We start from the raw sequence: 26,333 nt of genomic DNA, 5'->3' as shown, positions 1-26,333 counted from the left end.
ACTTGTGCACTTTAGTAAATTGCAACAACATACTCAGCCTAACTTTGAAAGGAACATTGATGGGTGGTCATTGTGGATCATCTTGATTACCGGACTGATTGACAAAGCTACAGTATGTCAACATCAGCAAATGGAATACACTTAACCAACAGTGGTTAGGAGATTGACAGTCAATCAGATCTAAGCTCATGAAACATGTCTACCACTGCCTTAAATGAGCAAGGGATTTGAACCCATTTGAGCTTAACGACAGAAGCCAGAGAAATGTCCGTGAAAGGTGAAAGGTAAGACTCGGATTCACGGAAGCAGAATAATGGTGATGCAAAATATATGCCTCTATGTCTCCAGTCAGATATAAATAGCCATTGTAACAGCTGAAATGGTCATTATAAATAGAATCATCTTTTTGCATAACTAGCTAGCATTGTATTTTTTTGGCACAAAATAGTCCCAGCACGATTAATGAAGTGGCAAGGTAACGATGAACCCTGTGTTATCTGGACAGGAATGGAACAGGAACCCTATCTTTTGGCAGAATGCATTGGGAATAAGTAACCTGTTTCAGGAGGCTAGGGGCCAAGTGACAAAATCTTGAGGGAGATACAGGAGCACAGGAGGTTTGCAGAGATTAGATTTCTGACTTCTGAAGACTGAGGAACAATGCTTTGATATGGCCCCCTCTGTTTGCATTGTTCAGATCTGCTAGCATCTGAGAAATTTCTGCATTGTGTGGGAGCCTACGGTATAAAACAAGTGTTATGCAGACCTTTTGATGTCCGGTGGTAAAAGCCAGGAAACAGTCAATAAAATGTTACTGTGCATGAACTAGTTTCCACCTCTGCCTTTCAGTGCTGTTTGTTATTTCAGCCAATGTTGTAGGGGTATATTTATTAACAATATGGAATTATCCCTTGATTGAGTTGATTTGGGCTTAGTGAACCGAAGATGATTTCAAAAACAGAAGAATAAAAATGGTACACACAACACACTTTTAGTATAACTTTAAGCACTCTATAAGCATTTCAGATATGGTATGGATGATAGTTTTCTGCTTATGCTCACTGTATAAGCTGTTTTGAAATCGAGTAAAAACCCTGTACATTCTTACTGGTTTTGACAAATGGAACATTTACTGTGCAGTGTATCAAAGTTCACCAGGGTGTCTGTAGTAGTGTGGCTGCTGAATTATAGCACAGGCTTGCCGGACTATTGAATGGTTCTGCAAGAACAACTGGAAACATTGACATTTTTTAGGCATTGACACCAGACTAAATGTGTATGGTTAAGATTAGGAATGATTCAGAGTATTAATTACATATACTGCATGTAGTGTTGGTGATACTGTAAAGAGGTGTCATGGAAATGTTTGAATAAAATCTTGAATTAACTGTGGGTAGATTGGTAGATTGGTAGATTGTGCTGCATGGTACATTAGCATCAAATGTCTTGGGCCCATTCACTATTTTTGCGTTCATTTCTTTAGCTCTTATTCAGAGATGGATCCATCACTCTACACTATTGAAGCCTGTACAGTATATCCTTTTATCCTTTTTTTTTGTCTCTTCCCTCCGTTTAGCTTACTACTGTACATTATTGAGGTGATGGAACACAAAATACATTTTCTATTTTCACAGCCTCAGCAAAGTACCTTTCGTTATTTTCCTGTCCGGATGCAAAGAGGAGCAATCGAAAAAGTCCACACCACTTTTCCTGAATTCCTGTTTTTCCGCTCAAAGCTAACACTAGCTGCAGCCCCCGTCCTCATTTTCCGCTGCTGTGTGCAACAGAAGGGGACAGGGAGGAAGAGGGCCACAGTTAAAGAAACAAACAGGCAGCCCATGGCCCAGCAGTGATATACATACACAGGCACGTGGTATCACACATGGTCCACATCCTGCAGGGACCCGGCAGGGCACACCCTTTCCACTTACACTGCTGCAGTGTTGTTTTACCTGAGGTACAATGTGTGCTGCTGTCGCTTATCAGTTCTGCCCAAAGAAAAAAAGCACCATGATAGGTGGATGACTGACTACAGAACAGTGTTGTTGCCCAAGCTAATGGAATCTCTGTTTACAGTGCAAAGTTCTCGCTCGATATTGTGAGTTGAGTTGTTCGCACATGTAAGGGTTCATAGGTTTGACAAAGAAAGCCATCGCCTTGCGTAACACATAGCCTCGTCTTGGATATCTTTTGCAGAGGTCTGGATTCCTCCAGTGTCATGTGCTCACTTTATGTGATCAGTTCGTCCACTGCGCTTACCATGCGCAAGCATCTGTCTGTGACATGCACTTTTTTTTTAGCACTTGAATCACCTGGGCAATTGTTCAGGTTGAACCATTTGACAGCTTCAATAAAACTGGAATTTAAACGGCAAGCAGCTACTCCAGTGGTACTTGAGAGATAGTGTTAGAAAAGCATACCAAGGACTCAAGTGTGAATCATCACAGACAGAGACAATCCGTTAATTGAGCTCTGCTTCATTATACCAGTGTAACTCCTCACTTGTGGAAATGCTTTGGAGTGGATTCTTTTAGGTGCCGTGTAATCACATTTTCAACCAATCTAATCTAGTTAGCCTAGGTTCTGTTAGAATAGAATTACTACTGAGAGCCAAACATAGAAGGTTGCAAAATGCACCTATTTATTCTGAAAAAAAAAGATGAGATGACAATGAAAATATGATATGCAGTATGGTAAATTATGTGGAAACAATTGCAATAATTGTTCAAATTATGGACATTCAGCATAATAAATTTAGAGGTAAACTGTTGAGTAATGATTACATAATGGTGATTACATTCCATGTTAAGCTTGAATTAAACTGAGTAAGAAGATCATACGAAACATTAAGTCAAAGTTATGATATTCCAGAATATTGGTTTTACAATATTATAGAATTATGATTGTGATTACACGTTGCATGGATTACATGTCCAATGCAATTACCATTAAGAACATAACCCTTAAGAATACAATTCCAATTTCACTATTCCTTTGATGGATTCAGAGAGCCCAATGTATTTGTTCATTCAGATCCAGTAGCATGGTGTTAGTCAAAATTATCTGGTTAGAGCCATTTTAAAGCAGTTATGTCCAGGTGGATAAGTCTTTCACGGTGGAAAATTTTGAAAACCCTATTGAACCAGCCAAAGGGGGCAGCAGTGTGGGCCAGAAACCCTTCCCTCTCAGTAGGAAGAAACCTAAAGGGAACCCGACTCTGTGGTGATGCCCATATCTCCGGGGCCTGTATGCTGTAAAATATAGCCTGTTAAAGCTGAAATTTAAAATAATCTCACCGCAAATCACTCTCCCATGGAATTAGGCTATCATCACGGCTGACATTATAAGACATTGTACAAAGATTGTGGAGGCTGAGGTACAACAAATATTACAGGCACTAAATGTCAGTGCTCCTGGACCGTAAATGGGGGGTGGGGGTGGGGCGAGGGATTGGCAGTGGCTGTTGGAAGCCATGGTGCTGCAGTCGATGTCTGGCAGTTTAAAAGGACAGCTAAGGGCACTGAGAGGCAGGGAGCTGAGTCTGTATACCAAGCGAGAGATCTGTTTGAGGAAGATTCCGGTATGGAGGAGCAGTTAGGTTTACCCTGTGATTTTGTTGTTTTGTGGACACCAAGATGGATCTAATGGCCCCTCTAATGGACTGGCTGTTAATAGGGCATGGCTGAACTCACTGAAGCTGCATGCATCTCAAATCTAAAGGTCCTCCCCGGAGCACTTCCATAGCTCTGTGCAGTTCCAACCACAGTGATTGCAATTAAAAAGAATCACTGTTGTCACTGTTGTTTCCTGACTTAGATTGTGTTGATGGCATCCTTTAGTAATAATTAGTTCACTTAAATTGCTATTCAGTCATAAATAAGACCATTTCGCTCCATTTAATTTCTTATCTTGTTCTGAGTTATATAAGGCCATGCTACTACAATATCATAGGGTCTTTGCATTTTTGATACAGGTGGTATGAAAACTATTTACAAGTTGGTGCTTGGTCAAAGTCCAGTAATTCAGTGTACATGTTGACTGTAAAGATCTGTACTGGGCCAATATTCCAGCTGACTGTGTTTTTTAACTCTATGAAAGTGACCATTCCAGTCATAGACCAGAAAATTGCCTTGACACTTCTCATGTTCAAATCTGTTTACTGAACTATGTGGTCCTCCTGCATTTTTCTTCAAACACCTTTTCTGAAAATGGTCTTTTAAAAATGAGCCTCAAACAGTGACAGTGATGCTGCTTCATGAGTGACCCTGAGGAGGTCAAGCTAAATGTTATTTAAATGGAAACAGAAATGGCATTGACTGTAAAACATGTTTGAATTATAGTAGGCAAATTCAAAATGAAAAAGGAGTCATGGCAGTTTTAGTTTTATGTGTAAAATCGAAAGGCTCTCCTAGTCTCCCTCTGGTTTAGCAGAAACCTGTGAAAGCTTTGGGTTTCCCTGATGAGCAGGGGCTCAGATCAGTTTCATCAGCCAGCAAAAACTGACAGCTGAGTGCATGTGATGGAATTCACAGAGGTTTTCATTTAATAGATGTGATTTTTTGTGTGAAAAAAACTATCCTGTGGTGGTGAAACTTTACATCGAAGGGCAGTGCTGAAATCATGCTTCGTGTTTTGCAGAAGGCTATGCTTATGGTAAACAGGTGAGCTTCATGTTGACCAGGTTTCTTCTCCCTCTTCTGATCTTTCCTCTGGTCCTGCACTCTTGAAGGCAAAATCTAAATGTGAATCCTCTTTCTCTGCACTTATTCTAAAAACTGGTGTTGTGCATGATCTAAAAGTATCATTATAACCATTTTATTTCTTCAACTTCACTTAATAAAAAGCAACACAGAAACAAGAAAAATACATAGATCAAACGTATTTTTCAAATTCAGAATGTTTGTCAACCGAGATAGCCAATATGACCGATGTAGGTAAAACTTCACAGTACTAGCTGTGCTTGGTTGAATGCAGTTAGAAACTAGGTTAGCCGTAACAGTTTCTTTGCCACTACCAAAACAATCAGTCATTGCCGGTGATGTAATTCGTCACACCTCTTTTTCTTTGCAGTCACATTGTTTCGTGAGACTGTGAGGGAAGAGAATTCTGTGCATGTCTGCCAGACAGGACAGCATCAGATCCCCAGGCTGTACAATATTTCATTCAGAAATGGCAGGGTGGCCCTGAGGCTGCCTGTCTGAACTGGGGACAGCCCAGCTCTTTTTCTGACTCAGTGAGGCATCACTGTCATACAGAAGTGTACGAAATGCCGGCACGAGGAAAGAGAGGTATGGCTTGTCACGTATCATACCCCCAGCGGTAAAGGTCAGGGCATGCATTGGAAAACACAGTGTGTTTACTGTGGTCTGTGGGGTTTACATCAGGGCACTCGCGGTGGCCTGAGTCATGTGGACACCCCAACAGTTTCACACTAGCTCCCATTTCTAGACTAAATAAAAAAACTAAATAAATCATGCGTGTATTAAATGATTTAAAAACCCTAAATAATAGGTGCAGAGATCTAAAGGCACCTAAAATAACAATTTTGTGTCTGAAGAACAGCATTTCACCCCCCAGCAAGCACATGGGCAGCACCGACACAGAGATACTTGAAGATGCGTTTAATATTGAAACTGCATGAAGATACACACAGTACAGTGTTCGCGTAATTGTGTCTGTGGGACACACAATGGGACAGCAGAAGGAACCGTAAAAGCTGGACATCTTAAATTAATGTAACCCTGCTATAAAAAGGGCCACATTAAGCATTCATGAGGCTGCTCCAAGGATCTAAGCACGCGTGCGGCTGCCCCCACAGCTCATAAACATTTCAGCAGTCATGTGACCCCTGCCTTTGAAATGTGTGCTGTGATGTCCGCGTCCTCGCGGCTCTGTATTGACCTGCCGTTGCTTGCCTTCATGTTTATCTGTAAATGAGAATCTGAAAGCCCGGATCATACGGGAGAAGCAAAGTATCGGCAACACGTTGATGCCGGAGGGCTGCAATTATTTTAACCCCTTTAATGCTGTTTAGGTTAGATAAACTTAATAGATGGGCATTGGCTTATATGGGAAAGTGTGGCAAAGTAGATCAGAGTTGCCTAATGTGAGTTTAATATTGTTTTACAAGAGAAAACTTTGGCATAATAGCATCTGAAATGCAACTGATATGATTGATGATTCCCAAGGTTTGAGGTGCAGTGTGTAAGTGAATGTCTTTTACATTTTTCATGGTAGCTACATTCAGATCTGAAGCCTGAAAGGTTCATTACATTACATTACATTACATTATATTATTGGCATTTAGCAGATGCTCTTATACGAAACGACTTACATAGGTTACAGTTTTTGCATGTTGTCCGTTCATACAGCTGGATATTTACGGAAGCAATTCTGGGTTAAGTACCTTGCCCAAGGATACAGCAGCAGTGCCCAAGGGGGAACTGAACCAGCAACCCTTCATTTACGATCCCTGTTCCTTATCATTGTTCTACACTGCAAGATAGAAATTCTAGCTATTTATTCCCAGATTCTAAGCAGTGTAATGCATTTACATGATCAACTGAATGGGCAGCAGTATCCAGAGACTGTATTCAAGTTTATCAACACCGGTGTCTGTGAGCAGATTTGGGCTTCAAGAGGCCTGAAACCTGAATGCATGCTGTATGTAGCAGTGGTCACACAGAATATTCCAGAACATATTCACACAGAATATTGTTTGAATGGTCATGACATCATTATCAGCTATGTGTATCAGGATTGAAATTACATTAATTAATTTCAATCCTTAATTTACAAGAAGAGGAAGATTTTTCCTCCTCAATATCTGTGAAGAACCTTGTATAAAATAACAGATTATTTACTCATATTATTACATTTCCTGCCTGACTGTGTGAGTGAATGTACATCTCATTTCAGTGAGTCATTATGTACACAGTACTAGAGTTTCATACAGTGCTTAGAAGAAATAAGCAGGTTTGATTATTGTAATACTTGATCTTTGTTGCTGTAGAATATTTGAATATCAGACTACTTAAAATGCACACCCATTTGTAACAGGTGTGCCATGATACCTGTGGGTTGAGGCATTACGTGGTCTTTTTTCTTTGTGCGTGAAGCATGAACTAGAAAAACAGCACATTGATTCAGAATCTCTCCGTGCTCCGCCACTTGCAGTCTATACACAAATTATAGGCCATGTCCTTATTAGTGATTATTTGCTGTCAGGTTACTGCCGTGTAAAATGAGGAAGATGGATAATTAGGCCTAGCCTTTCAGGCATGAGTAGCCGGCAGTCTTGCTACTCTGAGACCAGACTACCTGCTGAGCAGCACCTGGTGCCAGACTCTGTCGCTCCTAGCAGGATGCGATCTGACTTTTTTTTTTTATCCAAGTAAAATATTTTTTCCCACTGTCAGTACTGTGAACTGTCAAGCGTTGAAAATGTCAAACTCCATGTGAGAACAGTACTTTGCAGCAGAAGGGGTAAAGCCTGGGTGTAACTGGCTGTGTACTTTTTGCAGCTCTGTGCTATACAACTAATGACTGTCCACTGTATAAATATGAATGCTGTGTGTTGATGCATACAGGTAAAACAAATGACACCAAAAGCCTTAGTTATTGTGAACTGTCTGACTGTAAAAAAACCCATTCTGAGTGACTGCCCTCTTCCTGTTTCACTTGCATCTCTTATGGTGGTTAGAGCAGTGAGACATTTCTCATCTACTCATCCTGTGTTTTTTGGATGTCAGTTGTCAGTTCATCTGAGGTTTTTTTTTCTAACCTATAGACAGCTTCCGTCTTCCTGTATGTAGACACTTATGATTATAACCCTTCCAAGAAGTGCAAGAGTAAAAAAAAATGTTCCCCACTGTCCCGTAACCTCAAGCCTGAGGTCGTTCTTTTTGTTGCACTTATTGTATATAATCGTGCCCTGTTGAATGCTCTGTGTATCCGAGGCTGACACGTGAAAGCTTGCAGCGCACGGCACATCCTGTGCGTTATCGGTGAAAGTGTGCTGACGGGACAGGAAGCGATGCGAGCGATTTCGATATCGGTGTCCCCGCCGCCGAGTCAATCACGGTCCAGCACAGCAGCCACAGAGTGCCAGAAAGGGGGGGTGTTGGGGGGTTGATAGGGGACACACAAGAGCCTGCGTTTCACCTGAGCGGGACAGCCTGGTCGCGGGCCAGGGTGCGGCGGAGATCGCCAGGACGACGGGGAGACTGCTGCACTGCAGGGCCTCCCATCTGTGTGGAAACCATAGACCCTGATTGTGGAAGGCAGGCGTGAGCCAACAGCCAACGCCGGCAAGTCTGAGTGGCTCCGGGCAGGAAGCTGTGAACGGGGCCGTACATCTCCCACATTTGACTATAGGGCCTTTAATTAATTTGGGAGGGGGGTTAGACAAACAAAAAAAGACTCAGTAATTTTTCTCCTGTTCAGCTTGTTTACAAGGAGTCACCAAGTACGCTTTGGTTGAATGTGCATTTGGATGGGCGGAATGTGGATGACATCTATGTATGTTTAAATTTGAATCGGCTTTGGTTATAATGTGAGCAGGATTTGTAGTGGCAGAAAATGATAGATTATGGACAGGATTTATTGACTATAGAGTGAATGGAGTCTGGCTGACATGAATAAACAGAAAGGAATCGTACATTAAAAAAATCAAATGAATCAGTGTGTTGGAATAACATTATGTGTCTGTACCACAACCTGCCAGCTGATGTTGAAAGAGAATATGAAAATCCCTGAAACCATGTGGAAAGTTTTCTGAGGGGGTCGCGTTATGTCACTGTGGAAAACTACTGCTCGGGCAGACAGATGGGAGTGATTGATGTGACATCAAAGCCTCCACGTTCCCCTTTATACAGAATCTCTCCCTATTGAACACTCATAGTGGATCCACCTCCTCAAAATAACGGCCATAATGGAGAGCCAATTTCATCTATTTTGTGCTGTTTATTACGTAATGTATGTGGGTAAAGAAAAAAGAAGTCTGTAGATCGTGCACAGCCGAAGTTATTTATGTTTGTGCTTGAATGATCCATTCTCGCCATGCGCGGTCAGGTGGTAATCTGCTTCTTAGTATATTGACGGCACAAAATCAATGCAAAAGCAGTTCCATCAGTTGAGAGTCGTTACTCCCATCTGACAGTGGGTTTAGCCTGTTCTCAGATCCTTGAAAAGAATAGAATGTTCTTGAGACGGTCTTTTTCCTGCAGTTAGCAGCTTGTTTTGAAGGTCCCTGCTGACAGTCCCCTGGTGAAAACCTTATCGTTTTGTGACAGCGCTGGTCAAGACAAGCTCTGTATGTCTGGAGGCAGAGTTTACAGAACCTCTGTACAACAGCGCGAGGGCTTGCTCCTTGACTCTTTCCTGACTTCACCCACAAATGGAGAGATGGGGCGTTCCCTAACCTGGGCTGTGTGCATCTGCCCACATACAGTAACAATGTCCTCTTCATACCAATGGCTGTGCTATCCTTTGCAGTCCTTACCCACTTTTAATTCTACAGGTCGTCGCTGTAAATGAGTTTTCAGTCGACCCTCCTGGTTAAGTCGCGGTTAAACAGTAAGCAAAACCTTGCTTCATCAAGTGGGATTGTGAGCAGGGTGTGGTGGGGTGGAGGAGGGGCGGTGAGGGGGTGTGGGGCTATTGTCCCCGCAACTCTGAAAACAGCGGCAGGATGTCCCCAGCCGGGGGCGTAGAGCCGCGGCCGCGTCTCTCAGGAAGCGCGGCCCAAACGTTCCCTCTCACACACCCCCCGGGGGCCGTGGGGGGGTAAACAACACGCCTCTGTTATCGCAGGCAGAAGGCAGCCGGCAGCTGATCCCTCGCTGTGCCGTGCAGCCGCCAGCCACTGTAGAGGTGACACTGCCTAGAGCCGGGTGACTCATACTCTGGTGGTGGTGGTGGTGGGGAGGGGGGGGGTGGTGGCAAGGATCACTCTGTTGTTTCAGAGGGTCTTCTGCCCTCTTCTGCCCACTATCAATGAAATGGAAATAATACTGCTACAGCATTGTGGCGGAATTAGAACACTGGATTTTCTCCAGCGATAGGCTTACCTGTAACCAATGAACGCCCTGGCCTGTGGGCGGCAGTTTCCAGAATGCAGAATGCATGTGGATGATGAAGAGGCCTGCTCCTGGATTAGGTACCCTGCATTCCCAGGATACCGTAGGCAAGCGGTTATTTCGTCTTTCCTGAGCTAAATCCCTTTGTGTGGCCCTCAGGATTACTGTGTCAAAAACAATGCAGCACCTGGCTTCTCCCTCTGAGAGGTTGGCCAGCTGGGACTTCCCGTGGTTGTGGCAATCCTACGTGCACATGCAGATACCTTGTACAGTAGCTGAATGATTTTCCTTTGCCTGTGGTCATGCGCGGTTACAATTTCCTTTTGTTTTGGGGAGGGCAGCCTGCGGAGAAGCAGGAAAACGCAAGCATTTGTATTCTGCCTATACTCAGATTCTATCTCTGCTAACAGCTCTAGCCATGAGTGTAATAAGACAGGCCTCTGTGGGTTTCTTTATGTGCCTCAGTAGATACATGCGACCATTACATCTCCATTATGCAGGAGAGGCGTATGCTTGGCTGCTCTTTGAGAGCTGATTTACAGAAGATACGCCAATGGCATTATTTCAAATGTTCTTTTTTTCTCCCAGATGTAGCCCGTGACAACATAACCCATTTCACTGAGTGAAAATATGAGAATGGTTGCAGAAGCATGTTGTAAGGCCCGTACACGATGGGCGTGAGTGTCAAGGAACGGTTTCTTTTCAGATTGGTGTTTCTCTTTGCTTTGTCTAAGCTTTGGCTCAGCACTAAGGGTAGATAGCCAGAGCCACACCTAACCCCTGCCTGGCTTCCTGGAACTGTTTCCAATCTCCACACATCAGACCTGGACACAGTTCCATAGTCAGTCGCAATGCTTTACACCCCCAGCGACCAGGCATCTCTGCAGCACAGTCAAAGCTCTGTGACGGTGCAGTAGGAATCGCCGTGCCTGCTCAGCTGGTACCCTCAACGTCAGTTCTTTTACCAACAAGATCTTTTTAAGCCATAAATTATCTATCTCCATCAAAGTGTAAACATCACCCCTGAAAGCAGGCTTTTAATTGGCCTGTGACAGTGTGTCGCTGAAGCGCGTGATCCCCCCTCCAGTGCAGTGCTCACAGCTCTGGGAACCGCACGTCGCGCCGTTTCACTCGGACTGCTGCGCCTCCCTGTTAGCATTCCAGCTCCTGCTCGGAATTCCCTGGGGCAAGAGAGGGCTTGAGATGTTTGTCAAGTTTGAAAGGAGCCAGCGAGCGTTCTCAAGCCAGAAGCCCGACTCCCCAAAGGGAGCGTCTCTGGTAAAGCTCAGTCCCACCCAAACATGCAACAGTGCAGCCTATAAACCGTATCAGGTCTCCTGATTATTATGAAAAAATTGAGTTTGAAATTATGGTGGAGTTTGACGCTAGCGACCGGGAGACTGATTGATTTTGTAATGACACTTCTGATGAAAACAGGAATCTGACATCACTTTCATTAACATCTCCGTTGTAAAAGCATTAATTTTATCGGTAAGGGTATCAACTTGGAACACAAAAAAGATATTAGTATTGATTTTTCCCATCAGTTGCTCCACCGTGGAAACAAATTGCGATCACACAGTTGATGAAAATCTACCGTATGCTAAAGCGCTGTTCCCCTAATTGAAAAGAATGACTTCTGTCTTGCTGCTCTGGGGCTCTTTACATTAATTTACTCTTTGGCCAGTACTCCCTTATACAATGAGGATTTAACTAAGTGAACAAGGGGTTTTAAGAGAAGTAGAAGACACAAAATACAAATTTGCTGGCAAGTATTAGCAGCTACTGAGCACACAGAGTAGGTAGTAGTTTTCTTTTTAACCATGAACAGATATAATGTACCATCTGTGTGTTTCCTTTTGAATTATTGAATTAATGATTTGCTTAATGGCTTGTTGATACCTTAAGATACAGTACATTTTTACAAACCTAAAGTCACGTTATACTTCAGGATGATATTTGTATGATCCAAGTACATGACATGGTCTCTTTGATGGGTCTGCTCTTTTATCTCTGTGAACAGACTAAAAAAGCAACCTTGCGGGCTGGTTGAATTTAAACATTCACTTTAAGACATCTGTAGAGTAAACTCCCTAAGATGTGTGCACAGGGTTTATGGGAAGGAACCCGAGGAGGCGGGAAGGTGGGAGGCTGCGCTTTACTACGGATTCCAGGGCATTGTGAGAGCTGTGAGGAGGAGAAAAGCACCACGCAGTTATGTTCTTAAATGGCTTCAGCCTTATTGTGTGCACCGTGGCATTGTTTGCGGTGCTTAGGAAACCTGACTATTACAGAACAAAGAGCACTCAGTCTTCCTTGTGCCACTGAAAAGTTTCATTCCAGGCACCCGTTGGCTCACCATAAAAGCCTTGAATTTTGGGAATGATTTCTATTTTTATGGTTTTATCTCTCAGTTAAATTAGACAATTTCCAATGCATGTGTGCCATGCATGCTATGAAACTGAACCACTGACTGTGGTTGATAGTAACATATTTAGAGGGAATCTTTGATCATGTTAATGACAACAGGTTGACAGGGCTGTTGGCATGGTGTTTTGTCTTTACGTGGGTTGATGAAAGTAGTTGGGAGTCCAGCTGTTGTTGCATGACGAGAGTGACCAGTGATTTCAGAGTGCACAGTGCATCACTTGCTAGCTATTGTGATAATAACCACCTAGATCTCAGCCAAATGGTGCTGTGCCAGTAGCCTTTGGTAATGCCACAATGTGCTATGTAGTAATTTGACATCTGGTTCCATGTGGAGTAGTTATTACTCTTGCTGTAAGAGTATTGCCTGTCTGTCTGCATATCTTTCAGTCTGTCTCTGGTTGTCTGTCTGCATCTAGTGGTAAAAACGTTACTGAATCAAAGGCTGAATCAAAAGGCGAGGGGCTGCAATCTCTGATTCCTTTTAAGAGTTGTGAAAATTGGGTCTGTTCTTCTCATGCATCAGACACACTGATTAAGCAGACCTGTGCTTTGTAGGATGATGATAACACTTGATAATTAGGGGTGGGAATCGCAGAGTAACTCACGATACGATACTATCACGATACGTTGCCCACGATAACGATGGTATCTCGATACGGCGATTATGTGATACTCGATACATTGCAAGACAATCATCCATCACAATATCTGTGTAACTGAAGAAGAAAAAATACCCCTAAAAAAGCAAAAAGCAGAAATTATGTATTTATTCACTGCATTGTGGTGTCAGTTTCACAGAATTTGACAATTAATTATCTAAACTTTGCAAATGAAACTCTGGAAGGCGTCGGAAAATGCAGCTGTTGTGTTACATATTTCGCGGAAGTCACTGAATTCAAGTCATGAATTCATTCTATATTTTACATCAGATGTTTTCTGTATGGCCTCCATGTGTATTGAAATACAGTGGTTAGGCTAGGTGACAAGCTAGATCATGTATTTCCCATTATCAGCTGGCTCCATTATTTCTTGTAGCGACACGTTGATGACAAGCTCCTTTGTGTCATGAATTACCTGGATTGGCTTGTAGGTTACATCGTTCAGTCTGGTTTCCGTATTAGAGCACTACACAACCCAACAACATCAGTACAAAACTGTGTTTATTGAATACACCCTTGCTCCATTGATGTGATGATGGTGTGTGTGGACGACTGTGAGCGTGAAGAGGCGTTTCCGAGGCCAAGCCGCAGTTCAAAGTAGTTTTGAGGAGTTGGGAGGATGGATAACCATCAGGGAAGACACAAGCCCCTAAGCATTGCTGCTCGTCCTTGTATAGTAAAAAGTTAACAGCAAAATTCAATGTGACAATCACTGTATACAACAACTGATGTGTGTGGATACATTTTCAGCTTCATTCTGGGTAGGGATGTTAATAATTAACCATTTAACCGTTAACCCCCAATAAGAATTTTGACCGATTAATACTATCAGTTAAACAGTTAAAATACATACATAAGGCTAACTACTCAACTGAAGCTAGCTACTCATATAAAACAACAGTCTCTGCCATCCAAGCTGTTTAGTCAGCCTTACTTACTGAAACTGAGTTGAACAGGTCTCATTTCCAGGGAGGACTGAGAAAAAGTTGTGTGCATTTGTTCAACGCAAGTTTACCTTAATTGTTTTGATAAGCGCCACCATGAGGAGTCAGGAAGTAGTGACTCTGGTAAGTCAAATTGGCGGGGGAATCTGTTTAGAGTGCCTGCATGTTTTAATAAAAATATCGATATTTGGTGCCAGCGTATCGATAACGCATCGCAAGAGGAAGTAATACAATATATTCCCGTATCGATGTTTTGTCCCACCCCTACTGATAATATTGGTTGTCCTCTTAATGTCAAGAAGTAGGTTCATCCAGTGGTTTGTTTTTATCTGTTATTTTGGGACAGAGAGGTCTAACTGACATTATACCTGCTCTGTTGATGTCTCTTGAAACATATCCTTGGTTCTTTTCTTTGTGTCATGGGGCTTTTTTAGCTCTGATCCAGCTGGCAGATTTTCCATGGGCACCAGGCAAACAGACACAGATTTAAGCTAAGTGCCCATGACAGCCAAAGATCTCTTTCGGTCTTTGCTCAGGGTGCTTTTCCAGCCGTTGTACCTCTTCATTTATTGAAACCAAAAATCACGTTCTGATATCCAGATTTCGTGGTACCCGTGTTTCATGACATCCCATGACCCTATTAGGCTTCTATAGGCTGGGAGTGTCTTCTTGTTCAGTTTTGGGTCAGCCGGTTTCTCGCACTTTGCTTATTATGGCTCTGTAATTGTTTGTCTGCATGGTCTGCAGACAGATTCACTTGTGTTTCATGATTAAGCCTTCCGCCATACTTTCTCAGCCTTCTGATCTCATTTGCTCTTGGAGCCTCTGCTGGGGCTTGGCTGGTTCCGTGCTTCTCTGGGGTAATGTCCCAGAAACACTAGGTCATATGAGACGAACAGCGTTTTCGGTGAGGCGTTTTCGCTCTTCTAAATGTAGTTTTTTTTCTGCCTGATGAAGTCAGACAAGTTTTTTAGGTCAGATATTATAAATCAGCGTAATAAGACCATTTTGTTGTCATTTGTTAATGTCTGCAGATGCATGTAGGAGCAATGTGTTGAAGGCTAGAAAACAAATGTAAAAGGCTGCATCAAAAAGCACATCTGTGCTTTATTAATTTCTTTTGACTTCATTCAAAAGCATATGTGTGGGATTAAAGATTCACTGCAACATGCCTTATTCCCAGTGGAATTAAGCTATATGAGAAACTTTGGGTTTTTACTGGCACAAAGTTCCCAAAGCCTCTGCGGTCAATAATAAGACAATATTCTGCTGCAGTCTTAGGACTGTTTCATTGAAAGCATGCACAGAATGAAAGGAATTCTGCTTTACAGGCTCAAGCCCACATAGATTGTCCCTCATCCCTCTGGCTTTGAACATAGCAAGCAAAGCTAGAACCCCACCCTTCTTATAGCACGGGCTGCATTTTGTTTCATGTGAAGGGCAGTGGGCCGTGGGCAGTGGTCCATGGACTGTGCAGGTCCGTATTTGTGACTGCCCGGGGGTTGTCAGGGTTCAGCGGTCTAGCCAGGGGCCCGCCCACGCGTGGGGACGGATCACGCCCGTCCGCCGGTCCCACAGTGTGTCTCCGTCGCCTCTCTCGCTGCACGGCCTCTCTCTCTGGCGCCATATGTCCCTCTCATCGGCACGATCTGAGGAGCCATTGATACAAGGCACACTCTGCTCAGCTGGAAGTCACATTTCTCCACCAATCAGTGACGGTGGCACTGCAAAGGCCAAAGGGGTGCGCACTGCCAACAGTAAGCTCCGCATAAGAGGGGCTTTTCCAGGTGGAAAGATGGGAAGAGGGGATGGGAAGGGATGCGGGTTGCCGTCTGGCGTCCTCGCTTTTGCGCGGACAGATTGCTTTGTTTGCTCTGGACGCGTGAAGCTGAGCAGATCTCGACCTCCAGCAGCAGAGTTTGGCTCCCTCATCAGCGAGGGAGGGAAAAGACCTTTTCTTTTCTTTTTTTTTTTTCCACGCTTGGATACTGGCAGCAGAATACGCCCACATCTGAGTGTGAAGCAAATAGATTTTTCATGTTCGCTGTTAAAAGAAAGAGCTGATCCTGCAACATCTCATAAATGCTTCACACACACACCGTGGGCACGCGCATGAATTCGCTGCAGGACTCTCTTGCATACTTTGTCCCATGTTTACACACCGGACAAAAACCTCTGCAGCATCATTAACCTTGTGCTGACCTGCTGAATTGGCAGCGGCAACCGATGCTGTCATTGATTTAAAAAATTAGTTTCTCAGCTGGACTGAGGTACAGTGGATGGTGGATATGTGGTAAGAAGGTATTTTTTTATTTCCAATGTTGATGTTAACAAGAAGTCAGTGTAGTTTTCAGGAATTTTATGAATAAGACATTTTTTCATCATGCAATAACTGTTAGCCGTTCCAAGGCCTACGTCTCAGGCCACTTCCTGTTCTCTCAGCCCATTTCCTTTACTCTCACTGCGCTCTTTCGTTGCCGCACGCTGCTGTGCTCTCCTGGTTGTATTTATCTTTTGTGTCGAATGTGATGTTGCTGTGTTCTCCATCACCTCTCCCATGAATGCTGCTAACAGTGTTCGGCTGTATTGAATAGCTGTGGGGGGGCCATTTATTAATGAAGGATGGGATTTCATTCACCCGGTGCGAGCATTACAGTGTTCCCGCTTTGATTTTATTACAGGAGAGATTAGATTTCGGCGCAGATTCAAAGCATTCCTGCTTTCTGTTTGTAACCTTGTTTTTCCCTCAGCTGTTCACAGACAAAAATGACTGCTGAAAATGCAATTCGTGTCATTGTAAGAGCTTGCATGTCACTTCCTTCCTTGCCCGTAGTGTAGAAAATGGTGAAGCGAACTCATCTGGTGATGTAAGTCTTTTACTCAGAATGTGTTTCGTAAGAAAACACATTGTCCCATGCTGCCTGTGTGTAGCTGGTTTCCTCTGTCAGTTGGAAGGCACGTCGAAGCATTCCCATGGTCACTGATCAGATACTTAGAACATAATGGTTACCAAGGGCTACATCCTTGCTTATGCAATTTTATGCATGGTGTGCTGGTTACCAATACAGGCATGAGGAGCCACTGCTGACAAGAGTTTTATATATATAGCCCCTCTTTATGTTCAGTCCCATTGAGCACTGCTTGTGAAATACAATCATAGGCATTCTAGAGTGCCACCCTGCTTACGGTAAACTGTCTGTCTGTTCTGTTAACAGGCCACTTCATACCACCATATTGAAAGGAAATGACATGACTCCTCAAGGGTAGTTTGCCGTAAATGCTTTTTGAAGCTGGGAAGAAAAAAATGGAAGTGAGCCGTGATTCCCTCCCGTACAAATTGCCTCATACCTTCAGAGGCCGAAATGGACACCTCTCCTTGTGCAATATTAATGCAGCTGCTATCATCAGCTACCCCCTGTGGTCCAGACCTTCTCATTTGCCCAGCCTGATCCAGGGCAATGGGAATTGGTCTCTCTGTTTCACGGGTAAACATAAGGAAGAAACAAACACTGTTCATAATTATATAGAGGCTAAGAAGCATCCACTGAGGCCCTGGGACGCTGTACTTCAGGGCGCTATTGTGTGGGCGTTTCTGCAGAAGCTGTTTACTGTGAGAATGCAGCCTCAGGCTGGTCAAAACTATAGACCGCGTGCTTTTTCTGCAGGTTCACATTGTACATAAAATGAATAATGTCAGCATTTAAATACGAGAAAAACAAGGATTAAGTTTTGTGCATGGACATGCATGGTGTGGTTTGTGCTGGTAGCGTGTCAATATTGGTATAAATGAAACATGGATGTTTGTACTAATTCATGCAAACCATTCATTCAAATGCAATTGCAAACTGAAGCACTTCTAGATAAGAATGGAGAAATGTTAAAATGCAAATGCATTTCAAAATGAAGACACTCCGTGAGTTCCTCCAATTTACTTGGATTTTATCTACTTCTGTAGTTTGGCCATAGTGAGAATGATAGCTTTAAACACACAAAACATGTTTTGAAAGTGAGACATTCATTAGCTCCTTGGGGTGCATTAATAATGGTGAATACTCTCTCTTTTTTCCTCCAAAGCTTTTAAACCCTGTCCAGCAAGCTCTTACTCCTATATTTACAGTAAACTCCAGGCAGAGGGTCACACCATGTCCTAAATCACCTTTCGATTTCTTCTGGTCCACTTCTCGCTGACCTTATTGGCACAAATACACGGCCGCATTTTTTTTTTTTTTTTTTTTGACAATCACCCACAGTATGTTTAATCTCCTTAGCACCGCCAAAGAATGGTGTCCTGTTCGAAACAGAACATTTGGCCTTAATAAACCTGAGCGCAGCTCGGCATGTGAGTAGGAGGTGGAACGGCTCGAAGTGTGTAGGCGCAGCGGTGCTCTGTGCTGCCGTGCCGCTCTGAAACGCGGCCTGCGCGGAATTCAGAGCATGATTACACAGCAGATTTACAATGCGGACAGCCAGCATTGCAGGGATAATGGCTTCACGTTAGCTGGGGGGCTAGTTCAGTGCAGCGCCTGTGTTTTTATTTAAAATCTTCTTCAGCCGATAGAGTTTTCTGGAAGTGTGTGTGTGTATAGTACCCCCCCCGCAGCCTTTGATGGTCCTCAACCGCCTGAGTGGTGGCGTCCGGGGTCAGCTCGACTTTGATGTAATTCTCTTGGCTCCCTTTAAAGAATTGCAGGCTTCTGGAAAACTCTTCTGTTAAAGATGCTGCTAATGTGCTGTAGATTCACATTTTTACATGCAGAATAGTTTTCTGGCAAACAGTCATTGCAGTGTTGAAGCTTGTGTTGAAGCTAGAATCTTGAGAAAATTTGTGATAAATTGCTGTGAATTTGCTATAAACCTGTGATGTTTATCATCACAAATTAGCCATATATTTAACAGATTCTTCTGGCAAATAATTCTATTTAGGGAGGGCCATCCCAGCTGAATGTCAAAGCCATGCAGATTCTTGTTAATAACTGCCCTGGTCTTTTGTTAACCAATAATGCTTATGGGTTCAAGAAATAATAAGAAATAATAAACATTTTTTCTTCTAGGTTTTTCAAGCTATAATCCACATCGATCCCAAAAGTAATTTTCCAAGGGTCCTGTATTAGGGGTCAGCATCTTGTTTTTAGACCAAAAAAATGTAGAGGGTGGAGGAATGCTGTGTCTGCTGGTTAGCATTCAGCTTTCTAATCAAAATTTTAGTCTGAGCGCACTTGCACTGTGGCATCTCAAACGTGTGCCTCTCCCTCCCTCCTGTGAAAGGCTGAATTTAGTTCATTAGCTTTAAATGACCTTTTTCTGATCTGTTACACTGGCACCATCACTAATTGTGTAGGACATTCAGTTTTGGGGGAGGGGGCAGTGGTACTTGTATAGGACACATTCGCTTTGTAGACAATGGGAATAGCAAAGCTACAGGTAGATGCTACCTGTGAACCCTCTTTTTTTGTTTCCTTAGAGAGTTGTGGAATGGTCCAGGTCGACAGAGATCTTGCATTTTCAAAAGGAGGAAATAAAAATGCTCACAAGCAATGATGAAGTCTTTTTTATCTACCGCGCATTGTTCTGGTGAGCCTGCACTGCTACAGTATTTTCAGTGTCATGCTGTTATACAGGAAGCTGTCACATATTTGCAAAGACGCAACAGTGGGTATTTGAAGCAGTGAACACATCTCTTAATGTCAGAAATGAACCAGATGATCTTTACCGTTTCTTTTAATTGTTATGAACATACATTAATTCTGACCTTTAGATTCATAAACCAATATTGATGGTGGGCTCAAATCGTGTGATGATTTTCCAATATGCAGTAGTACGCTTTATGTTGAAAATGATTAGCAGTAAGATGATAATCATTCGGTAATTCATTCATTGATGTTGGTAAAACTATATCATAGCCTATCATAGCCAGCTAAATCATCAAGTAGCCTGCTCGTCTATGATTATTTAGCACTCCCATTCTGTAAATCTGATCTATATTCACTGTGAGGCTTTTAATAATTAATCATGACTGTTATTTGCCTCATGTAGAGATGGAGTCATTAATAGAAACCCGGCGTGGGGTCTGCAGTTAGCGCTCGTGAACTGTCACCATGAATGACATTTCAGCTTTAGCTTTGTGCATACAAGTGTCGCTCATATCTACACACGACCACAAGAGAACCCACCAGGGATGCCCTTCAAATTGCCTTCCTGTCTCTCTGTGTCGCTACATTACACAATGCATTAGTGCATGCAAAGGAGTCCCTTTCTTCTGCAGCCCTATGCCTCAGCACAGAAACACTCCGAGGCATGCGCTAATGTCATCTGCAACGGCATTAAAAATTCAGGAGTCTCCCTGGTCAGCTTGTTATATGCCATCATGACCGCGGTCATTGAGCCTCGCACTTAGCTCGGATGGTTGGACATTATCGTAACGTACACAGAAGCGCTGGCCGGCCGTAAGTGACGTGCCCTGGGGATGAGGAAACAGCCCTTGGCCCCGTTCACCGGAGAAGTGGCAATAACCGTGGTGTGAGCCAAGCCGTGGCAGTCGGCGCGCCCTGAAATAATCACCTTGCCTGTTTTTTGTGGGCTGGTTCCTGGTGGGTCCCGTACCCCCCCATTCCTCTCCCAGAGGTTTTGGCAGACCTCGTGGAGCTCTCAGCCGAGTCAAGCCGAGTAACCCAGGGCAAACAGCAGGGGGAGTGTACCATATCGGTTATCTGGCAGCGCAGGAGCTGCGCCGCACACGCCGCCTCTGGGCTGTCACCGCCGGCGTTTTCGTGTCCCCTGACGTGGCTCTCTCTCTCTCCTTATATTGCAGCTACTGAGCGAGAAGATAAGCGGTGCGGAGGGGACCAAGCTCGATGAGGACTTCATGGAAATGGAGAGGGTAAGAGCGCCATAGCTTTAATTAGCCAGCGCGATAAACCTGCCAGAGAGCTAATCTGCCTGATCGCGCTATTTCTACCCACCTCAGACAGCAGCCGATAGCACTAATACTTCGAAGAACAAAAAAAAAAAACCCATCTGTTGTTTATGTCCATGTTGATACTTAAATTGCATGCAGTTTGATTGGGTGTTTCTTTTGGCAACGCGGTTATTCTCTTCCAGAAAATTGACGTCACCAACAAGTCTGTCTTCGACATCCTGGCCAAAACCACAGAGTATCTCCAGCCGAACCCAGGTATGACGCCACGCAGCGATTTCATTGTAGCTGGGTGCAGCTACTCTCTGCTGTCGTTGTTCTTCAAGCAATGCAATATTCATAATGCAGCAGATGTGGTGTCCTGAAGTTAATTGAGTTGCCTGACATTTTAATTACCAGCGTTAATCTCCAGGTTTTGATGTGTGCTGCCTTTTTGATCTGAGCTAGCTTTTGATCAAACTCTTAGAAAGTGCATAATTGGTGCCCCAGACATTCAACAATCAGCCTGATTAGAGGTGTTTAATTACTGGGTGGTGGGTCCAAATAAATGCTAAACTAAACTAATTTATGGTGTTCATTTTCAAATAGTAAAAAACATGTTCCAGAGGACTTAAAATTACCTTCAATTTACAAACGGAAGAGTACATTAAATCATAATTTTAAGATGAAGTAATGATGAAGAGAACTGCCATTGCTGACCTTTAAAGAGCAGGTACATTCCCCGTGAGGTTAGTCGCAGCATACTCACATTCCCGCTGTGATTGTCTCGCAGCGTCCAGAGCCAAACTGGGCATGCTCAACACGATGTCCAAAATCCGCGGGCAGGTGAAGACCACGGGGTACCCCCAGCCGGAGGGGCTGCTGGGTGACTGCATGCTGCGCTACGGCCGGGAGCTCGGGGAGGAGTCCACCTTCGGTAAGCTCCCCCGGGGTTTCTCCCACACACCGGGGAGCGGTAATCCCAAACGTCCTCCCGTAGTGTCGCTGCTATGCACACACCCACACAGACATGTCCAGGCATCACCGCTGCCAGGTGTCACAGCAAGGAACTCAACTCTGACACCTACTGGTCAGATTAATATACACCGCAAACAGAACAGGATGGAAAGGAACAGAATGTAATGGAATAACTTGACGTTCCACTTTCTGTGTTTTACGTGGCCTTACCTGAAAATGCGCATAATCACACATTTGATTATGAGAGAATATGTTCAATTTGTGCTGCAGTCACCAATATTTGAAAGAAAAATCACAATTATCCTTCATGTTTTGATAGTCTGTTGACATCTGTATGCTGTATGAGACCTCCAAATCCCATTTTCCGAATGGTTTTAGCCAACAAATTAGTTCCAGTATATTGAACACTGTGAAATGGCTCAATATTTTTGTTTATTAATATGTTGGTCAGCAGTGAATCGACCAGATGCAGATCTGTGGAGAGCCGTGTTATTGATATGGTATGTAATTACCTGTCTTGAAAAAGATGCTGCTCTCATGCACTGGATACCCCCGCTCACTCCCACCCCCTCCACTCCTCCACCTCCACTCCCCCACCCCCTCCACTCCTCCACCTCCACTCCCCCACCCCCTCCGCTCCCCCAGGGTCTGCGCTGGTGGATATCGGCGAAGCCATGAAGCAGATGGCGGACGTGAAGGACTCGCTGGACATCAACGTGAAGCAGAACTTCATCGACCCGCTGCAGACGCTGCAGGACAAGGACTTGAAAGAGATCGGGGTGAGCGCCGCTGCCATCAGAGCCAGGCGTTTGGAATGCAATAATGATGAGAGACCGAAAAGTGAGAATTTCTCCCCTGCCGCAGGCAGCATAATGAACGCTCTGGCAGCGGAAGCGCCTTCTTTTTTTCTTCTTTTATTCCCAGAATGCCTTTTTTTTCCCTCCAGTCTTATGTAACTGCGGGTTGCGCACATTGCGTAATTAGGGAATAGTATGATATAAATTGATTAGAATTCATGAAGGCTATAAATGGATCCCAGTTATAATAATGCGCATCAGAGCTAGGTTTGCCTACGGCTGTTGGAAGCTGATATGAAATAGGCCTGCAAGATTTAACTGAACCTGTGGAGGGTTTGTACCTGCAAATCTATTATATATGACACAGTAAAGCAATACAGTAAAACCAGCAAGGTACTGAATTAAATGAGTATTGCTCTCAATTCATAACTTTTAATGAGGAGTACCAAAGGCAGGCAGTGTGTAAAACGTTGCTAGTCAACAAAATCGATGCAAGGGAAACATTACTGAATACACCATCGTTTAAGCCTCCAATAAAAATGACATAACTGGCTCATTAACGTGATCGCAGTGGCAGAGTACAAAAGCAGTGCCAGTTTGCTTCTTCAGTCCACGGACACCGTGCGGCCATGTTTAATAACACAGACTGCTCAGTGCGCTGACATGTCTTCCCATGCTTTCTCAGAAGTGCTGCGTTGCCTTTCCGTGAGTGCCCTCTTCCATGTTTTCGGTTGTGTTTGTGGATGTATTGTTGCTTTTTCATCGTGTTGAAAAAGGCGCCTGACTGAGCTATTTTTGAGTGGTGCTTTACACGTCACAACACCGGTCTGTTAAATAGGGAATGAAAAACTTCATAGGCTGCTAGATTATTGCGTATATTTGCCCCTCAGGGTGATGCTGATAAGCAGTGAATGCATATCTTAACAGCTGACTTCATTTAATGTATTGGAAACAATTATTGAAAACAAATTTTGCTACACTGCATTTAAATGACATTAGATAACATTCCTATAGACAGTAATTGCTTTTGGAAGCGGCAATGCTTAAGCTATTAGGGCATAGAGACTGTGGTTAATCAGTAAATGATTAAAAAAGTACTGCTATTTATAGAAAACCCATTGCGAGTAATGACTGTATCACGGACTGATTGGCCTGCTGTTTATCCGGCCTGTTGTTTACCCAACTGCAGCATCATTTGAAGAAGCTGGAAGGTCGCCGGTTAGACTTCGACTATAAGAAGAAGAGGCAGGGGAAGATCCCAGACGAGGAGATCAAGCAGGCGGTGGAGAAGTTCGAGGAGTCCAAAGAGCTGGCCGAGAGAAGCATGTTCAACTTCTTAGAGAATGACGTGAGTCAGAGTGCAAGGCCGCACCACGCTGCTGAATGCTGCAGCCTTTCACCTGACTCCTCCTCACTGATAATGCATCTTTGTGTCCTGCTCATGCTGAGAACACGTTACACAACGCTATTCATTTCACAGACAGCTTTATCCAGGGAAAAAATATACCGCTTAGGCTTTGCCTATCGCACAGCTTAACCAGTTCAGGTGAAGTATCTTACCTGAGGGTACAGCCTCAGCACGGCACCTGGGATGAGATCCAGCAACCTTCTGGATTAAACTCCAATTCCCATAGCCCTATGTTGTCCCAACAGTTTTCTTCATCTTCCAGTATTTATGTAATGGTGTAAGTTGGGTCATTTTCTCCATCTGTGGCATTAAAGAGGAGTGTTGACACTCACTGTGTTGATGCAGGTGGAGCAGGTGAGTCAGCTGTCTGCGCTCATAGAGGCAGCGCTGGACTACCACCGCCAGTCCGCCGAGATCCTGGAGGAGCTGAATAATAAACTACAGAGCAGGTAACGACACTGTCGAGCACCCTCTAATCACACAGGTGAAAACAACGGAACCTGCCTGGCTGCACATGCTATACCTCCAACACAATGACATTTGATATCACATGGAGAAAATTACAGTACACGAGCAATGTTTTCACTTCTAACCTGTGCTTTCAATTGTGAACGCTGAAGATTTAAGAGCTCGCTGTATCGTTTTTCAACTCCCCCCCCCCCCCCCGCCCCACCTCAGGATAACCACGGCAAGCAACCGTCCTAAGAGGGAGTTCAAGCCAAAGTCTATAATGACCAGCCTAGAAACCATTGATAACTCGCAGCACAACGGTTTGTCCTACAGCTCGTCGTTCAAATCTTCAGGTAACCGCCACCCCCCATCCCCCCCCCCCCCCCATTGTACGGCCTCTTTGTTTCCCAGGAGCGAAGGCAACAACGACACGCCCCTACACGTGCTGCGTGCTCCTTCTGATTCCTCTTTGTACTGCACTTTTGTCACAGTCTTTGTGTCTTTTCCCCATCTGTCATCTGACAGAATCATTACGCCGAGCATTGCATTCCATAAAAGATGTTTATGGAGAGAGAGAGAGAGCTTTGTGAAGCTTTACCGCACCTCCTTAGAAATCTTTTGGCACGCCAGAAGTGCCAATCACCCTGAAAGCCCAGCTGCTTTAACTTAGTTTGAATTATGTCATTTTTAACCCCGCTGGGGAGGCCTGGCACCTGCATTCACATGTCCTTGTGCTCTGTGGCTATGTGATGGCTCATATCCCAGTTCGAGGTGGGCTGAAAGTGTGGGGGAGGAATTGGAGCACTTTTACAGTTACAGTTTGTATCTTCCCCTCGCACGTGTAGCTACTTCTGCCTCTCACATGTTTTTTGAAAACAGACTCACAGTATTTGTTCAGTCTGTTTTGCCAGAACAGGTATCCCCAGTGTTGATTATTACTGAAATGTAAGTTATTGAAGGGAAGTATGGCTGAATTACATTACATAACATTACTGTCATTCAGCAGATGATCTTATCCAGAGCAACTTACAGTTTTATCCATTTATACAGCTGGGTATTTACTGAGGCAATTGTGGGTTATGCACCTTCCCCAAGGGAACAACAGCAGTGCCCCTTCAGGGAATCGAACCAGCAACCTTTCAGATACGAGCCCTGCTCCTTATCACCACAGCACACTGCTGCCCAGTAAACATCTGTGGAGATGAGGGGTGTTGACAGTTCAGTAAGAAAACATTCCTGTGTAAAGTAAATTGTACCTGTTCTGTGTGGAGTGTTTTTGATGCTGGCTTGCTGGCCTCCCAGGTCCTGACCTCCATAAGCAAACCACTGCTATGTGTATTTCAAACCTCAGGGTCAGGATTCTATATGTAGGGAGGGCCGCCCAACTGCTAGCTTTGCTTTGCTTTTCCTCTCTGTCTGAAGACCTGCCTGGTTGTTAATGTGTCCATTGTTCATTGCAGATGTCCAGATCAACCACACTGTAAATGGAAAAAGTAGGTATCTCAAAAGCTCACAGTTAATCATACCCCAGTCAAGTTGTTTTACCAGTTCCCTGCACAAACCCTCAGTTTAACTAGATGCTTTCAAATTTTCAGATTTCCTTATCTTTTTGCCATAATTTCTGATTGATCTGTGCACAGTATTTTTTTCTGTTGAACTGTAGTTGGGATTGCTTTCTATAAGCTTGACTCCTAAC

At 43.9% G+C, this 26,333-nt stretch overlaps 1 protein-coding gene across 3 annotated transcripts in view; it reads left to right on the top strand.

The window, feature by feature from the left end:
- The window catches only part of sh3gl3a (SH3-domain GRB2-like 3a), a 30,810-nt gene that overhangs the window by 3,164 nt on the left and 1,313 nt on the right, over positions 1 to 26,333 (top strand). For 2 of the 3 annotated variants that reach the window (XM_036543591.1, XM_036543590.1), the window contains exons 2-9: positions 20,921 to 20,989; positions 21,211 to 21,283; positions 21,798 to 21,941; positions 22,628 to 22,761; positions 23,969 to 24,127; positions 24,533 to 24,636; positions 24,866 to 24,990; positions 26,098 to 26,130. In XM_036543591.1, the coding sequence (XP_036399484.1) occupies positions 20,921 to 20,989; positions 21,211 to 21,283; positions 21,798 to 21,941; positions 22,628 to 22,761; positions 23,969 to 24,127; positions 24,533 to 24,636; positions 24,866 to 24,990; positions 26,098 to 26,130 (841 nt within the window). The remainder of the gene's footprint in view (positions 1 to 20,920; positions 20,990 to 21,210; positions 21,284 to 21,797; positions 21,942 to 22,627; positions 22,762 to 23,968; positions 24,128 to 24,532; positions 24,637 to 24,865; positions 24,991 to 26,097; positions 26,131 to 26,333) is intronic. The other variant, XM_036543592.1, reaches the window with a different exon arrangement.

This window comes from Megalops cyprinoides, chromosome 13 (genome assembly GCF_013368585.1).
Source record: "Megalops cyprinoides isolate fMegCyp1 chromosome 13, fMegCyp1.pri, whole genome shotgun sequence".
In the NCBI taxonomy this organism is placed as follows: domain Eukaryota; kingdom Metazoa; phylum Chordata; class Actinopteri; order Elopiformes; family Megalopidae; genus Megalops; species Megalops cyprinoides.
The sequence above is the reverse complement of the archived record's forward strand: the minus strand, read 5'-3'. Positions and strand labels throughout refer to the sequence as shown.